This window comes from Acartia tonsa, chromosome 5 (genome assembly GCF_053477335.1).
Source record: "Acartia tonsa isolate MP-2025a chromosome 5, ASM5347733v1, whole genome shotgun sequence".
Taxonomy (NCBI): Eukaryota; Metazoa; Arthropoda; class Copepoda; order Calanoida; family Acartiidae; genus Acartia; species Acartia tonsa.
The window spans coordinates 31,895,387-31,912,654 of record NC_137264.1 but is presented as its reverse complement, the minus strand read 5'-3'; the positions used below and the strand labels follow the sequence as shown (position 1 = coordinate 31,912,654).

The following is a 17,268-nucleotide window of genomic DNA, read 5'->3' as shown; positions in this document are numbered from 1 at the left end:
ACAACAAATAATGACCAATAAAATATTCAGTATGGTACTTAGAGTAGTGATCTTTTTATATGTCTTAGTAGAATATATTAGGCATTTGATAGATATGATTGTGATAAAGAATTTTAACATTGACCTGACCAAACTTTTTTTATTTAACAATATCTTAAAGAGTTAGTGATTTGCAACATAAATTACATGAGAATGGTCTTTTTATATATATTATATATATATGTTGTATGGTTAGTTGGTATTTCCGCGTGAGATAATGTGTATATTGTAAGTAAACCGGACGGTTTTCTTTATTTTTTAAAAAAAGAATCTATAGAAAACCTGTCCTATAGTGAACTGGACGTTATTTTTTATGTTTTTTAAGTAACTTGTCCCAAGGGGAACCCCTGTTCAATTTTTTTATAACTCTTGTGAAATATGTGGAAAAAGATTATCTAAAATTGGTGTTTTGGCTATACATATTTGGAAAAAAATAGACCATTCTCATGTAATTTATGTGGCAAATCTCTTTAACTTTTTTCTATATTGTCAAATAAAAAAGTTTGGTCTGGTCAATGTTAAAAATTCTTTAACATATAATCATATCTATCCAATGCCTAATATATTCTACTAAGACATATAGGAGTTCACTACTCTAAGTACCTTAACTCTTTAAATACACTTCATAGAACTATCCCTTTATTTAAACTTAAAACGCATAATTAGTACTAAGCTCAAGGTTTATAGTATTAAATAAATTTTTTAAAGCAAATATTTTCTATAATTGTAACCAGAATGTCCGTTCGTCCATTTGAATAATAATTATCTTTTTTGACAACAAATTTTTACGTGATATAATTTAACTATCTCATTTTTAATTTGGATATTCAGTACTGACACTGTACGTTAGGGTACAGTAGGTAGAGATAGACCCCAGAAGTTAGGACCCCAAGCAGGGATTTGACAAAGAAAACAACCCACCCATCTCCCTTGTTTTAAATTTATTAAAAAAATTGTGAGTGGGGAGGGTTAACCTCCTCTTTTATCTATAACTAGCGGCTTCGCCCCTAGCCACTAGGGGCTTCGCCCTATAAAGTTATGGGAAGTCAACCCTCATTAATAGAAATATTCAAAAAAATTATAAGAAAATAGCTTAAAACCTCCAGAGGACCAGTAGGTATATTCCCAGAAGGGTAGAGCCCAATTTGATCAGTAGTTACTGAGATTTTACAAAAAATGTAAAAAAAAATTTTGGGGGGTGGTTTTTTTTTTTGGGGGGGGGGGGGTTGGGGGTGTCCCACCCCCCAAGAAAATAGCCTAAAACCACCACAGGACCAGTAGGTATATTCCCTGAAGAGTAGAATCCAATCGGTTCAGTGGTTACCGAGATCTTAAGGGACAGACAGACAGACGGACAGACAGACGGACAGACAGACAGACAGACAGACGGACAGATGGACAGACGGACAGACATCAAGCTACTTTGTATTATAGAATACAAAGTAGCTTGATGTCTGTCCGTCTGTCTGTCTGTCTGTCCCTTAAGATCTCGGTAACCACTGAACCGATCGGATTCTACTCTTCAGGGAATATACCTACTGGTCCTGTGGTGGTTTTATGCTATTTTCTTGGGGGGTAGGACACCCCCAACCCCCCCAAAAATAAAAAAACCACCCTCAAATTTTTTTTTTACATTTTTTTGTGAAATCTCAGTAACTGCTGATCAAATTGGGCTCTACCCTTCTGGGAATATACCTACTGGTCCTCTGGTGGTTTTAGGCTATTTTCTTGGGGGGTTGGACACTCCAACCCCCCCAAAAATAAAAAAAATCCCCACTTCCAAAATTTTTAATGTTTAAAAATTTTTGTAAACAAAAACCAGTAATTGGGGTGGGGGAACCCCTCTGCAACATGGGGCGAAGCCCCCATGAATCCCCCCCCCCAAAAAAAAAAATTAAATTTTTAATTTTAATTTTTGTGTATGCGAACAACCTAGGTTTAATTTTTACGAATTTAAATTTTTTTGTACAAATGAAAATTTTTGTGCATAAAGCGCACAACCTGGGTTTAATTTTACCACAGAGTAATTAAACAAAGAATAATTTTTTTTGAATATTTCTATTAAGGAGGGTTGACTCCCCATTACTTTATAGGGCGAAGCCCCTAGAGGCTAGGGGCGAAGCCGCTAGTGATTCTATATAGTACATCATTATCAGTGTCAGTTTTTTTTATTATTTATCTTTACCTAGTTTGACCCCTAACTGTTCTGAGCCAGTCAGTATTATATCCCTCGACATCATCTGGTTGTGTCAACACATTTCCTAAATTTTACAGGCATATTTATGTTCATTTTCATGGGTCATATTCACAAATTAATATATAAATACAGTATATATTTACTACACATGGATATTATGACAGGGGAAAAATTGTCGTCAATTTAGGTTGCTAACATATAACTCATATATTGGTCCGTTAGATCTTCCAGTAGGAGGGGAGAGAGGATGAAAGTTATCGTTATTTTAGCCTGCTGCACTTTTCTCTGAATTAAAACGTTTGAAAAAACTGGTTTAACAACCAAGGAATAATATATGTATTTTTACACTGTTTCTTTATTGGGTTTTAAATACAGAAAACAAAAACTTTTTATCAATCTTTGATATTATTATTTGATTGAAATTTACTATTACTTTTTATTATCGCTAGTGGCTCCGCTTATAGCATCTATGGGCCTGTATAATGCATGAAAGATGGAAAGGAGGGGTGTAGCTTTCCTTAAAATTGAGAACTCAATCTGTAGTGGCTAGAAAGATCTTAAAGAGGACAAACAAACGAAACCTTACTGCAAAAAAAGGTTATAGTCATTTTCAAGCCTTAGAAATATGGCATCAGTTTCTTTCTCTCTATCTTCGCTGCTTTTACCTGAACCTAGAATCCTGGTGAAGGTTTGTACATCAGAATCCTGGAGCCGAGCAAAATCTCCACGTTTCAGGTTGGGATATTGTTCAGAGGTTAAACTAACTGACCTGAAAATCAAAGTAATTAAGATTCGGTCAGAGTCAGAAGAAAATTTTGTGTTTTCTCAGGCGGAACGCCCCCTCCCAAATTTTTAAAAATGATTTAATAGTAAGGAGGGGGTTGCAAGGTTATGCCTAACCCTGTGGAGTTACCCTGTACTAAATGCAACCTAACCTTATCCGACCCAAAAAAAAAACATAAACACTCGAAAAACTACATCGCCTTCCTTAAAATGTAATGTTTAGCGCTGTACCTGGATGAACCAGAATGATTTGCCGGTGTCCTGTGCCCGCCAGGAAGGTGATATTAAAAAAAATACTAATTCCACTTGTGTCTAATTGTCCCATTTAAAAAGTCAGTTCATAAGAGCGTGCTATCATTCACAAAAAAAACTGCTTATTTTATTATTTCGTGTTTAAACTATGAGTAAAAATTCAGTATGGCTCAAAACCAGATTTAATCCCGCGGGAATTAATTTGATTTTAAGTCATACTTTAAAATTTTACTTGTATCTTTGTAGTCTTGGGCAGGGGCTTGATAATAATCTTGTTAAAATATTTCTCTGCATTTTATCATTTATAAACAAAATAATATGAAACTAGACAAGCAAAAATTTATATATAAAAAAGTATAACATAGTTGCTTTAAAGTACCTTTCAAGGGACTGAAAGAAATCTAAAATTAAGGGGGTTGGAAGTTTTTATCTATTCCTAACCCTGCGGAAGGCCAAAACTATTATGCGTCATTTACTAAGTATATTTGCGATAACTTTTATTTAATGAAATCTTCCAATTTTTAACCTGTACAAAACGGCCTGCTTAATTGCTTCAAGATCCATGTCAGATCTATATAGGAAATAAATGTCTATAAACGAGCTCAAGTTTTCCAAGGACTATTCGTTGAAAACTCATAGTGCTCCAATAATCCATAATAAACTCTCATTGCCCAGAACGATAAGACCCATTATTTTACTTTATTAAAAACAAATTCATTTTTTTCATTTCATGTTGCTATTTACATTATAATGAATTATTTAATTTCTAATCATAAAAAAGAAAATTTAAATTTATGATATAATAAATTTAAGAAAACTCTGTTTTAAAAAAATTCGATTGTGGCGACACTTTGTGTGGTCAAATATTTAACTAAAATTGTAATCATATAATAAACCCTTTGGTGATGGTAATGTAAAGAAAAAAATATAATTTAAAAGATCTTTTTAAGATCATTTAAATTATTAAATATTTACTTCCGTTTAAATAGTAATGCCGGGTGAGGAAAATATATTTATTGAGAAATATATATGCATTTAGAAAACTAGCCAATAGGGAGATAGTTATATCGAGCCAACTCTAGTTCTAAATAAAATTGATACACGTACAGTACATTGATTTTGTTATTATGCGTCATTTCAAATTACGCACGTACTTTAACATTGCTTCACTCTCACTTTCAATTACTATTTGAAGAATCTACTTACTAGCACTAGCAAGTTATAGTAAGAGTGTGCTAGAATGGCGACATACTCTGCAGAACTGAATATTATCAAATAGGTTAATATCAACGTAACTGTATGTGTAGCTTAAGATCTGCTGACCGATATGGTTCTCATTTATAGTGAAGCATCTTAAAGGTCCAAAATGGGTTTAGAAGTATTTTTAAACTAAAATTAAAGTTGATGGTCGACATTTCCCTCCCCCCTTTCCTCAAGGGGAGTTTTGCATTTTAGAACTCAAAAATGTTTGAGACGGACATATTGCAGGGGATTTGCAGCTAATGAGTAGTTTCGCTACTAAAAAATAAGACCTTTGCATCGGACGTAATTGAATAGACATAAAGTACCACAAACAAGATAAGCAACTAGTTGATGGAGTCCCAGAAAATGCCATTCGCGGACGTAAGCGGTCATGCGTCATGTTGAAAGGGTGACGCAAATTTCAGACCCCAGATTTTGCGATTTGAGAAAAAATTTTCTTTATATTATAGAGAATTAAATAATATTGCAAGCATCGCAAATAAAATAGCGAAACCTGAGATCTGAAATTTGCGTCACCCTTCCAACATGACGCATGACGGCGTATCACACCGAGAAATGGCATTTTCTGGGACTCCATCAACTTGTTATGCATTTTCCATGTTACTATTTATTAAACCCATTAAATTATCCGTATATAAAAGAAACAGGATGTTTGTCTACCTACCTGTGTGTAGCGAAGGATCTCGCTAACCGCTCTGAACTGATTTTGCTCTCTTTCATAGGTCCCGGGAAGATTTTCAATCATTTTGTGGGGAGGTTACAAAAGTAAGTCCAACGGAGAAGAGGAAGGGGGAGGGGGGGGGGTTATAGGGTGTTTAATCCTCCTACAACTCCAGAAAAAAATGCTCTAAAGACCTCGAGGGTAGTAACTACTGATATATCTAATGAGAAAAGTGTAGTTAAGAAGTTTTAGATCAAAAGAGGTTTAATAAAATCATTTTAGATAGTAATTCTTGTTTATAATCTATTAATTAATGATGTAATAATGTCGCAGTTTACATAGTACGTAACTAATAATTTATGTTCCTTCATCTCCGCAAGGATTTATTGTATAGGAGAGAAGGGAAAATTTGGCAAAACAGTCCACTCTCAGCCCGCCCCTTTAAAATATATTAATTAGGGGAGGGGGTAGTTTAATTCATTCGCAGAGGGCCATAACACTGCTGGGTTATATATACTATGCTCATATCACGTAGGGCTACCCTGTACCAAGAATAACCTTACTTAACCTAACCTAACAATAAACAAACAAACGAAAAACTATTTAAATTATGGTAAGGACGGGGGCCCAATGCTGAACTAGGTACTTTGGGCGAAAGTACTTATGAGATTGAAGGGGAAAGTGTCTACGTTCTGTTATAATATTTTTGCAATTGAGATGAAACACCCATTGTTAACTTGAATTTTGCAAATTAAAGAATAAATAATAAATATTCCAGAATAGCTTCGAAACCGATTAATAGCCGCTGGATTAGAACCAGTTCTCAGCCATACTGAAAAGTCATGTATGAAAAAATATTTTCCGAGAATATTGAAATAAAATCATAAAATTTATATCAGTTTTGTTAGCCCGGGCCTTCGCGACCCCTCGGTTCTAACAAAACTGGTTTTGATCTTATAAGTGTACATTTAACATCCGCGGAAAGCTATTTATAATGCAATGCGATAAATAACTATTATTAAAATGCATAAATAGATAAGAAAAATTAGCACAATTGGAAAAAAAACAAGTACAATTATATTCAAAAGAATCTTGTTAACATCTAAATTGATTGGGTTCTCCATTTACGGGAAGCTTTACATAGGTCCCGGAAAGGTTTTAGGCTATTTCACTTTTAACTCTAGATGAATGGGGATACAACCACTTTTGAATAGTATAAAGTATAAAGTTTGTTGCAATTCCTAAATACTAAACCAATTGAGTTCTGCATTTCAGGTAAGCTTTATACATGTCCAGAGCAGGTTTGTATCTCCTTTTAAAAAACTAGTATGTCCCTAAAACTAGGGGCTTAGGAACTAAAGAGAAACTTTACAGAGAATGTTTTTGAAAATATCTTTCATTGAAATTGTTATTGAGGTCCTACTATTCGCAAGGATGATTATTTCCAATGTTATGAAAATGACGACTTAAGTCGCCTGAAATAAATGGGAATTCGTTATTATTGCTTTTTACATATTCCATTATATCCTCATATTAAGGTTAATCTAGAGATTTTTAATCAGTCTTATACAATATTTCAAATTTAAAATAGTGGAAAATAAGAATAAAAATAAAACAAACATTAACTTCTTTATAAACCTTTTTTATACAACAATTTGAACATACTACCTTCTCTAAATATGATCGAACATTATTAGAACCTATATGAAGCTTCATTGAAAAGAAAAATCCACTCGGTTTAGCTGTTTAAGAGATACTATACACACATAAATCATATGATCCTTCCTCTTAATTATAAATAACATTTAAGACAAAACTAATTAAATCTTAATTATTTGAAAAATACATAATTTCTATAGTTATAAAACATAATGCCACATGAAATAAAACTATGACTATAGATTATTAAAAAAAACTTATGATAAAAACACTTTGTCTGCTTGTTATCACTAAAAAATACAAACACCAAGAAATACTTTCTGTCTGCAAATCTTGCCAAACAACTATCAGCTGACAAGTTTTTTTTATTAATTCAAAGAAAGCTGGCTTTCATGAAAGGTAGCTTTTAGGTGCTAGTTTTCTCAGTTTTCTACCATTTGTATATTTCGTTTTAAAGGAAGTTTTTAAAAGATTTTTAATATTTCGGTAGCCTCGATCTTGTTTTAAATTGATGGCTAAATATTATTTGAAGGGGAGGGGGGGGGGGTAGAGTTAAAGGATTTTTAAAATGTCTCAGGGAGGGATGTTGACTGATAAACCATCGAAAATCCTCATATCATTCAGAACCGATATAGAGCTGCTCTGAAAACTATGGACCTAAGTTAAGTTTTTGATTTTCATAAATTGTTAATATTGAAAGGACCAGTATTTTTTTTTGTAAATTAATCACAAACATGACTTGTTTTAAGGACAAAGCCTTGATTTTTCAGAAATCAATATTCTTAAAATATGTCAATAAACAAGGAAGATACAGTCAACTTCATTTTCTAACTCAGACAGAGTGACGTACAGATTGTAGAGTAGCTGCGCTTCTTGAGTCCTTAGCTAATCTTTCATAATAAATACAGCATCGCATGTATGGAAAAATACAATAAGCGCTTGTTTGAAATTTTCCACAGAAAAAAATGCAAATTTTTTTTTATACATTTAACTAGATATAGAACACGTAGATATTGTGACAGATTCTCGCATACCCTGATAATGTTTAATGTTTCTTCTAGCTGGCTATTATAGCGATATATCCTACGCTTATTACTTTACTCCATCCCATCCCCTGACCAAGAGGATTCTTTTGACCAATACATGAGGAATATAATAGCAACCTAAATTGACGATAAAAATCCCCCTACCACAATATCCACGTAATCTATATATAAGTGTATACATACTAGCGGCTGTGCCCCTAGCAATAACAGGGAAAGGGAAGGACAGAAAAAGAAGCATAAAACAACCCTAACCTAAAAATGAAATAGCCTTTAACCATCCATGAAGCTTTAATAAAATGTAGAACTTAATTGGTTCAATAGTTATTAAGCTCTATAGAAAAAAAACTTTACTACTTTTTATAATAACTAGCGGCTTCGCCTCTAGCTACCCTGTAAAGGAAAAACTGATCAGTTCAGCGGTTAGCGAGATCCTTCGGTACAAAAATACACACAAACACACAGACAAACAGACGGACATCCTGTTACTTTATTATAAGGATTCATTTAAAAGCATTTTAAATTTTCAATTAATCACCAAATCTTGTAATATCTTTTTTTTAAATGTAAATGTAAATTTAAATAACGTAGATTCGTTAATTGAATGGTTTATTTTTACTAGGACCTTCGATAGATTATAATGTTCTCTTATAAAGTGAAACTTGTAGCGGGCTAAAATAACGGATAGAAATATAATTATTTTACTGGCCGCTGAAGCTTAGCTTGATAAATGCATATATCATTAATTGGATCTTACACCAGATTTTATGTTATCCAATAAAGTGAAATACGCACCGGGCTAAAGTAACTCCCCATCCCCGCTCTTTATACCACCCCATCTCCTAATGGATGAACGAACTGACCAATAAGTGACAGGAGAAATAGCAACCTAAATCAACGATAATTTTCCCTCTGTCATAATATCCACGTATAGTATATTCTATACATCCATTGTTAATTCAAGAGTATTCTCGCTCTTAGAAAGAAAAGGTGTCAAAACTCGCCAAGAAAGAATATGACAGGAATATGCAATTCTTTAAAAGGAAATTCCAGCAAAAATTTGCTACACAGTCAATCGAGCAGAAATATTTGAACAAATATCTTTTTATCTATCTATCTATTGTTAACATTTCACTGTTTATTACTGATATGCTCCTGTATATATTAAAGTAACAGCATGTTTGTTCTCTGTCTGTCTGAAAGATCTCGCTAACGCTGCACTGATTGTTTAAAAAGTTTGGAGCGTTAGGTAACTATTGATTCAGAGTAGGTTATGAACCTGTATCTGTATGGGTTAATTTGTAAATTGTAATCAACCATATTAAAATAAAAAATTTAGAAAAAACAAGGGTGACAACATCCATAAGTAGCAAAGCATAAAAAACATGGATAGAAATACGGACAAATTGATTCATAAAGTAGCTGTACAGTGCAGTCATGAACAAATTTATAGAAATCACGAAACCATAGGCGTCCAAGGGGGGGGGTAATGGGCCATTTGGCACCCCCAAAATTTTTTGAACAATACCCCCCCCCAAACAAAAATTACCCCTACCTTGGGGGTGCCGTAGGCACCCCCAACGATTTTGGGGGGGGTATTTACCCCCCCCCAAACCATTTTGGGGGGGGGTAATTACCCCCCCCCCCAAAATAAATGTTCTTTAAAATAAATTTTTGGGGGGGGGTATTTACCCCCTCCAAATTGAATGTTCTTAAAAAAAAAATTTTACTGAAAATTTTTTTTGGGGGGGGGGGAGGGAGTAATCCCCGCCCCCCCTAAACCATCCCGGGGATCTATGATGTAATTGTAAAGCACTGAAGATTCCATAAAATAGATACCTAACTAAATTAAATATTTCTATAGGCGATTTCTTTAGGGAGGATGTCAGGGTGTCTCAAAACTAGTTATAAAACTTACCAGGACCTATAAGACGCTTCACTTTAAAGTATAATTATATTGGTTCATTGGTTAGTGAGTTAATTATTGTATTTTTATGTTCTAAAGAATGAGATACTACTATATATTTGAATAGTAGTGGCGCCCTTAGCATCTAAGAACTCGTGTTTTCTAAAGGGTAAAAAGGGAGGAGAAAAATAGCCTAAAACCACTCAAAGGATTGACCTATAATAGTGTGGAACCATCATGGGATCTATGTGAAGTTTTCCTAAAAAGGAGAACTCAGTATTAAAAGTAATGAAATCTGAAGCTATAGTCAAATAAACCTTACTTACCAGCAAATGTTATAGGATAGTACTAGATAAGATAAGATAAGATTTATTTTCCTCATAAAGGTACAACATATTTTTATTTTAAATAACTTATAATGGTTACTATGTAGTTTGATGCATTGATGTCTTGATATGCTTTGGTTTGTGTGTTTTTTACATAGTAGCAGGTTGGTATAGTACCTTGCACGGGATTGAACACGTCTCCACCTAGTTCATTTTATAGCAGTACAAATAATTGATTTTATTTTAATAATGAATCCCATGCGACATTGCACCAGTTGGATGGCGTAACCCTCTCAGGGTTGTTGAGCCTCTGGTAAACTTTGGCGCTTGCCAAGCCAGTGCAATGTCCGATAGACATAATAACATAATAAGGAATATAAATGACAAGTTAAAAATGACAAATTATATTCTACTGTGCGCAGATATCCTCCTACCATTGGTCCCGACCTCTCCAAGTGTAAGTTTGGAACAATTAAAGGAACCAAAGCCTTCCTAAGAAGTCACTATTCCCGTCGTGATCCTTGGCAACCCTACTAGACACATTTCCTTTTAAACATCTATTTTAAAAATCTAGTGTGAAAACTCCCATTGTAAATGGGGTGTATTCACACCTGACCCCAAGATAACGGCGCGTATTTCGGATAAGACCAGCCAAAAAACTCCAGGAGCCAAAATATAAAACAAAAGTATAGAACAGAAAAAAGAACTCAAAATTGAGGAGATTGGTATGAATGGTATGTATGATGTAAACGATATATGGAATAGGGGCATGAACAAGGAGTTGGTGTGTAAGTTCGATTCCTACGGAATCTGATTTTGATTCTTGAGCAAGGGTATAATTCCCAGTACATATGGGTTCGATTCCTCCGGAATCTGATTTTGTTTTTTGAGGCTGGGATATAGGTCCCAGTATATATATATATATGGGTTCGATTCCTCCGGAATCTGATTTTAAAGTTTTGAGTACTTTTCGTTGCAATTGTATTGCAAACGTGATTACAGACATACAGTGTTAGTTTAATTTTACTATTTTGCAATGTGCAGGGGAGGGACAATCAGAGATAGCGAACGAGAATAAATAGAATGTTAAGTAATTATTAAGTGAGAGAATATAAAGTAAGAGACTGTATTGACAAGGTTAGGTTTGAGAGACGTTTTCAATAATAGGAAGTAAAAAGAGAGGGAGAAAAAAGAGGAGGGAAAAGAGAGAGAGAGGAAATTGGGGGGAGGAGGATTTTGACTTTATAGATGCGATTGGATATTATATGGTTTTGAATTTTGCAAATTTTATGTAATATTTAAATAAATAAATTGTAAATGAGAGATATAAGCTAAGGTTATAAAGTAGACAACCGTTTGAATAAAGAATAAAAATTAAAAGAATAAATTGGTTATTTGAAATAAACGGTAATGGGTTTAAATACTAATTTTGTTTCTTACGTAATTCTTTAATTAGACGCTAATCTCCGGTTGCTTATGGGGAGAAGGGGAGAGGGGGAGAACGGGAGAACGGGGGGAGATAGGGGAAATCACCTGTTGATGTTTGGTTGTTTCGGGGGCTTCCGTTGCGGAAGGATTAAACAAGTAAATAGATAAAAAAAAAGGGGGTGGTTGTTTTGACGCACGGTTAAGGGGGATGGTTTGGTTTCTTAGGACATATGAGAGATATGATTGGGGGATTAATTATTAATCTTAAAATGGTTTATAAAACACTTGAATATGACACAATCAGGGTATAAATAAGGGGTTGTTTGACTTGAAATTTAATTGATTTTAAAATGTCAGACCAGGAAGTACAAGTCATACCAGTTCAAGCGCCGGCGGTTCCAGCAGAAGAGGAAGAGGAGGGAGTTCAAGGCGGCGGAGGTGCTGGTGCCCCAGAACCTCCCGTTATAGATTTACTGTCCAGTAGCGATGAGAACGAGAGCGTTGAGAGCGACGAGAACGACGAGAACGACGACCCCGTCATGCTCGCCGTCCAGACCGCCTTAAATCGTGCCGCTATTCCGGACTTGGTCCCTCACCCCAGCGTTGATTTACGCGTTGTGGACCTCTGGTTCGCCCAGAGGCGCCGGGTGTTGGACATGCTACACGACGGGGACCTCATCATGTTCAGGAGGATCCGCCACGGAGTGTGTGACGAGGAAGTGCTTAGAAACGTTCGTCGTAATTATGAGATTGTTGCTGCCTTAATAAGAGCGCTTCCCGTCATTACTAGGTCGTTTCAACGCAACATGGATATCCTGGCGCGGGTTAATCAACAAGTTATTGCCCAGAGGGAGATAATCGACGAACTCCAGGCACGAGAACCGATCTATGGACAGTATGGGGTCTGGAGTGCTGATGAGATGGACTAAAAAGATGAAATTTTGAGAAATAGAGCTGTCCAGTTGTCATATAATAGTCAATTTATTATTTTTTGATGTAAATAAATAATAATAAATGTTGTCCAAAGAAATAAAAAAAAAAACTTTTTTGTTATATTAGATAGTTCTATAAAAATTCTATAAAAATTTATGATAAAAAACATGAAAAACATGAAGAGTAAAAGAAAAGGTTTGATTCTATAATTGTTCGTGCGTTAAAACAATATTATGGGCGGGGGGGAGGGGGGTGTAACATTGCATGATTGGTTATAAGTGCAAGTCTTACTTGAATTATCATTGAGACCAAGTCTATCAAGGTTAAAGGTTAATGTTAGGTTTGAAGTTAAGGTTAAGGTTAAGGTTAAGGCTACTCTACACTTTGGTTTGCGAATGCGGTTCCTACGGAACCTATGCCTGTAGATATGAAAATAAAGAGGGAAGAGAAATATAGAAAATCATGATTGTTTTAATTTACTTTACTTTGCGAAGTCAGCCGTGTAAAAAGAAAAGTAAAAAGAAAAGTATTCCTGCATATATTAAGAAAATTTTTGGTTAAGAAAGTAAATGAAAATAAATAAAGAAAGATAATAAATAAAGAAATATAGAAATATTTTAATGATTTATTTTTAGCTAAATATGAATAATTTTAGTTTGCAATGTTTAAAATTTTTTTAAAATTCAATTTTGTTTAGAAAGTGACTAAAACATTTTTTCTTAAAAAGATTTTTGTTTTCAATAGATTTTATTTCATTTGGTAAGTTGTTAAAGATAGTTGGAAATGCATTTAAAGGGGCGTGCAGGAGGAAATTTCTATTTACATTCGGTTCGTAGGCAAAGTTGTTTCTGTTCCGCGTGCCATATGTGTGCCTATCCTGGATAAAGTTCCAAGTCCCATCAAAAATTCTAGGGTAATTTCCAAGTTTGTAGCTGTGCATGAATTTGCATACATTAAATTCAATTAAAAGGTTAAATGGGAGGATATTGTTTTCCTTAAATAATTGCGCTGTGTGCGCTCTATTGGGGAGGTTTTCGATTATCCTTAGAGCTTGTTTTTGGAGTTTGACTATTGGTGCAAGTAGATACATAGGGCAGGCGGTAAACAGCAGACAACAGTATTCGATATTCGACTTCACGTAGGAAGTGTAGAGTAGTCTTAAGTGTTTCTTGTCTAATATATGTTTCATTACTTTCATACTATAAATTATTTTGGATACTTTACTATAAACTTTGTCTAAATGATATGAAAATTTCATCTTTTCATCAATAAGTACGCCTAAATGTTTGATGCTTCCCTCATTGGTCCCGTTAACCAATTCCAACTTAGTAATTTTTGACTGATCGTTTTCATTGTAATTGTTCATATTAATAAATACTTCAAAGTTGGTTTTGGCTTCGAGCTCAGTGGGGGAAAGCACCTCTCGGGGGGAGGAGAAGACCATACATTTGGTCTTGCGGGGGTGTATAAGTAGTTTATTGGAGTTATACCATTGGGTCAGCTTGGGTATGAGGTCTTTTGCTAGATTGATTAATTGAATAATGTTTTGTTTTTCTAAAAAGCCTACGGCATCGTCTGCAAAAAGGTTAATTAGGATTTCTTCACTGCAAGAAACAAGATCATTTATGAAAATAAGGAATAGAATTGGTCCTAAGACTGACCCTTGGAGTACTCCTATAATAATGAATTCGACTATGGAGGAATATAAGCCTTTAAAAAATACACGTTGCTTTCTATTAGCATAATAGCTTTTAAACCATCTAAGTGCGACCCCTCTAATCCCTGAGTTCTCGAGTTTGCTAAAGAGGACTTCCCTATCTATCATGTCGAAACACTTCCTTATGTCCAAAAAAATGGCCATACAGGAAGTGTTCCGACCTAATGCTTGTGTAATCAAAGTGCTTAAGTTCAATAAATTATGATAGGTAGAAATCCCCTTTATAAAACCGAACTGACGCTCACTAAAAAAAGATCTATCTTCGAGAAATGTGACCAAAGAGTCACAGATATGTTTTTCCAGGGGTTTAGAGAAATTATCTATTAAACTAATTCCTCGGTGATTGTCTGCCTCGCTGAGTGAACCTGATTTGTGAAGAACAACAATCTTTGAAGTTTTCATGTTTTCAGGAAAGATGCCATTTTGAATTGATAAATTGTATATGTGTGTAAGGGGAGTGGCTATGGTATCAGCACAGCGAGACAGAACAAACATCGAGACATCGTTAATATCTGTAGAGCGCTTCGGTTTAATACTTCTTATGATATTAATAACTTTAAAAGGATATAGAGGTTCAATAAAAAGAGAATCTTGGCATGGGGGGGGTAAATATTCATAGAATCTTTTGGGTGTTTCAGGAATTTCGGGTGTTAATGAGGAGCCGATTTGGCTAAAATAACGATTGAATTCATTAGCAATTTCTTGTTCATTTTCTATTTTATTTGGCCCTACTTGGAGATAGGAACATTCAGTAGATATTTTATTGAAGCCTATTACTTCTTTTAGGGTTTTCCAGAGTTTTTTCCCATCACCATTTGCATCCCTAATTTGTTTACGATAATAATCAGTTTTTGCTTTCCTGACCTGCCTATTATAATTGTTACGATAGACTTTATAAATATATTCGTTTTCTGGTGATATATTTTTTAAAAAATTCCTATGAAGAGAATCTCTGTGTAATTTGCATCTAAGTAAGTGGTCTGACATGAAAGGCTGCTGGGGCTGGGTCCTCTTATTCTTACGTTTTTTTCTGACTGGGCATTTTTCATTAAAAAGTCTTAAGAAAGTTTTTTGAAAGTTATTATAGGCTAAGTTAACATCATTTTGGTTTAATACATTGTTCCAGTCAGTATGATATAAGGCATAATTTAATGAATCAAAATTTTCATTGTTGAGTTCTCTTTTTTCGAAAAAATCAGGCAGTTTTTGCTTATTTACTTTGTCTATTCGAAATACATTTAAAATAGGCAGGTGGTCGGAAATTTGTGTTGTTAAGACAAACGAAGACATCAAATTTTGAATAAAGTTTCCTACGCCAAATAAATCTAAGAGAGTTGCTGAGTAATTAGTAATTCTAGTTGCTCGTGTAATTGTATTAATAATACCATTAAATGAAAATGCTTCAATTATTCTCATTGAATTACTATTGAGGTTGTTTAATTTAAATAAGTCGAAGTTAAAATCACCAGTTATGAAGTAAGGTAAATTCATTGCGGATATTTTGTCAATTAAATCAAGGAAAATTTCAAAGAATTCTTCAATTTCATCACTGGATTGGTTGGGAGGGCGATAACAATTTAATATACAAAATTTTGAATTTTTGTATGATAATTTTAAGCAAATCGACTCGAGGATATTTTCTTTGAAACAAAATTTGTCAAACAGTTTGTCTAACTTATAATATTTGCTTACAAGAATGCCCACCCCTCCCCCCCTACTTTTTTTCCTAAGTTTTGTATACCAATCATAATTATTAATCCTATAATTATCCATATTTGCATCGTTATTAAGCCAAAGTTCTTGGAAGCAGAGCGCATTTAAGTGTATTTCATTTGTCGAGAAAGAGCCTATTGTAGAGACGATATTGTCGAATTTAGAATGTAAAGACTGACAATTTAGACTGAATATTGAGAGAAGATTTTCATTAAAAGTTTTAATTTTCTGTATAACTCCTTGTTCATCCGAAAAAACGCAATTAATACCAAATTCATTTTCGAAATCGTTAAAGTAATCTCCGTATATAGGGCTCAAGAGGTTTAGGCTGGGGTTATCGTTAATACTACCGTTATCCTGATTAAGTTGTTCATTAGGGAGGTCGGTCGTTGTTGGGTTGATTCTGGAGCACTGCAGGAGGATTAGTTTTGACGTCTGGTATGGACTTCTGAAACACAGTAGATATAAGTATACATATAAATAAAAATAATAAAGATATGTACAATAAAAAAGTTATCATTTGCGAAAATATATCAAAGATATTAAAGATGTTAATATCTTTTGGGTTTAGTCTGGGCGTGTGTTGGGGGTGGCAACACATATGTGAGGCTCATATAGTGAAGTCCCCTTGCTCATTACTGGTGCAATAATATAATAGTTTTTCAATACGGAGGTTAGGAATAATCAATTTCATTATTTATTACATTTTAATTACTTTAGTTACCATCTCAAGCTATTAACTGTTTGGAAGAACGTTATTTTAATCAGTTAATATTTCCATATATCTAGGAAATATAAAAGTATATCCAAAAAAAAAAATTTTACTTAGACAGTTAATTATGGCAATAATAATAATAATAAAAATGGGTAGGTACCTAAATTAGGATGATACTTTCCATTATTTAGGTATTACCGGCTTGGATACGTTACGTTTGGGCTTTGCATCTTTCGGTTCCTTGGTCTCCTTCGTTTTTGCTCTTGTAGCAATGGAATCCTCGAGTGTTGGGCTCTGGTCAATGATGACGGCTCGTGTCGGCTGTGTAGCGGAACTGGTGGCAGCTGTAGCGGCGGCAGAGTCAGGAGTGGAAACGTTGACAGTGGCCGCGGTAGCGGCAGCAGAATTAAGAGTTGAGACGTTGACAGTGGCCGCGTTAGTGTGAGCGGTAGCGGTAGTAGTAGTAGTAGTAGCAACGGCGGTAACAGCGGCTGTAGCAGTAGTGGCTGCACTAGTGATAGTGGTAGCGGCGGTAGCAGTGGTGTCTCTGGTGGCATTTCCATCATCTATGACGATAATTGGTGGAAAAGCAACAGGATCGTTGATGGAAGGTGCTGGTGTTGATGATGATGA

General features: G+C 34.5%; 1 protein-coding gene across 2 annotated transcripts in view; it reads right to left on the bottom strand.

The window, feature by feature from the left end:
- D2hgdh (D-2-hydroxyglutaric acid dehydrogenase) overlaps window positions 1-3,634 on the bottom strand; it is a 34,521-nt gene extending 30,887 nt beyond the window's left edge. For both annotated transcript variants that reach the window (XM_080161340.1, XM_080161339.1), the window contains exons 1-3: window positions 3,504-3,634; window positions 2,902-3,005; window positions 2,225-2,300 (exon numbers count right to left, since the gene is read on the bottom strand). In XM_080161340.1, coding sequence (XP_080017466.1) covers window positions 2,225-2,300; window positions 2,902-3,005; window positions 3,504-3,565 — 242 coding nt within the window. In that variant the 5' untranslated portion in view covers window positions 3,566-3,634. The remainder of the gene's footprint in view (window positions 1-2,224; window positions 2,301-2,901; window positions 3,006-3,503) is intronic.
- Window positions 3,635-17,268: the final 13,634 nt, after the last annotated feature.